This window comes from Eimeria mitis, genomic scaffold (assembly GCF_000499745.2).
Source record: "Eimeria mitis Houghton genomic scaffold, Emh_scaff8420, whole genome shotgun sequence".
NCBI lineage: Eukaryota > Apicomplexa > Conoidasida > Eucoccidiorida > Eimeriidae > Eimeria > Eimeria mitis.
Window position 1 is genome coordinate 1 of NW_024016356.1, and position 1,341 is coordinate 1,341.

The window sequence follows — 1,341 nt, forward strand, 5'->3', positions numbered from 1 at the left end:
TATATATATATATATATATATATATATATATATATATATATATATATATAACATAACCATGTCAGGGTTTAGGGTTTAGGGTTTAGGGTTTACTAGGGTTTAGGGTTTAGGGTTTAGGGTTTTACCTGGCATTCTAAAACCCTCTTGGGGAGCTCTGCTAGGGTTAGGGTGGGTCGCCTTCTCCCTGTTCTTAATGCTCCCTCTCCTTCTGCTGCTGCTGCTGCTGCTGCTGTTCCTGCTGCTGCTGCTGCTGCTGCTGCTGCTGCTGCTACGCCTGCTGCTGCACCTGCTGCTGCAGCAGAAGGGGACGCACAGGGTGTATCGGCAGTAGCAGCAGCAGCACTGTCTTCTATCGTTGATGCTGCTGCTGCTGCTGCTGTTGTTGCTGCTGTTGCTGCTGCTATTGTTTCTGCTGCTGCTGCTGCTCTCTGCTGCTGCTGCTGCTGCTGCTGCTGCTGCTGCTCGCATGCCTTGGCCTTCGTCTCTGGTTTGCTGCTGAGGGCCCCCGGGGGCCCCCCAGGGGCCCCCGCAGGGTTCTGGTGTATACTGAGGTTCTTAGAATTCTCCATTGTGCTGCTGTGTTGTGTAAACCCTAAACCCTAAACCCTAAACCCTAAACCCTAAACCCTAAACCCTAAACCCTAGAGACAAACCCTAAACCCTAAACCCTCAATGTTATATCGCTCGTATTCAGAAGTTCAGTGTTCGTCGAGCAGAGCGGTGACCTGATCAAACCCTAAACCCTAAACCCTAAACCCTAAACCCTAAACCCTAAACCCTAAAATATCTGAACTCTCTAAACCCTAAACCCTAAACCACAAATCCTACACCAAGAAACATAACAACAAATTTCTATCTCTCTACAGCAACACACAGACAGCAATGAGGGGTTCTGCTGCCGCTGCTGCCGCTCACGCTGCTGCTGCTGCTGCTGCTGCTGCTGCTGCTGCTGCTGCTGTTGCTGCAGGTGTGTTTTGTTTTTTTGTTATTGTTAAGTTGTTTATAAAAATATATTTAATATATAAATCCTAAACAGAACTGCACTAACTGCCTTTTCTTCTCCTTCAGGGTTTAGGGTTTAGGGTTTAGGGTTTAGGGTTTGGGGTTTAGGGTTGCTGCTCTGCGTGCGGTGGGGCCCGGTGCTACCTAACCCTAAACCCTCGAAATTAAAACCCTAATAACCCTAAACCCTAAACCCTAAACCCTAAACATATACCTGCACCAAGGGGCTGTGTAAACCCCAGAATCCTACCCCTAAACCCTAAACCCTAAACCCTAAACCCTCACGCGTATCGCACCCCCCCGTCTCTGACTCTGGGTGTAAACCCCTGGCGCCAAACC

At 48.8% G+C, this 1,341-nt stretch overlaps 1 protein-coding gene across 1 annotated transcript; it reads right to left on the minus strand.

Annotated features, from left to right (window-relative positions):
• Positions 1 to 113: 113 nt before the first annotated feature.
• Positions 114 to 569, minus strand: EMH_0094890 (uncharacterized protein; the record flags this gene model as incomplete). The annotated part of the gene is made up of 1 exon (XM_038023172.1): positions 114 to 569. One exon carries the CDS (start codon positions 567 to 569, stop codon positions 114 to 116), a length of 456 nt encoding a protein of 151 aa, XP_037879026.1.
• Between the last annotated feature and the right edge of the window lie 772 nt (positions 570 to 1,341).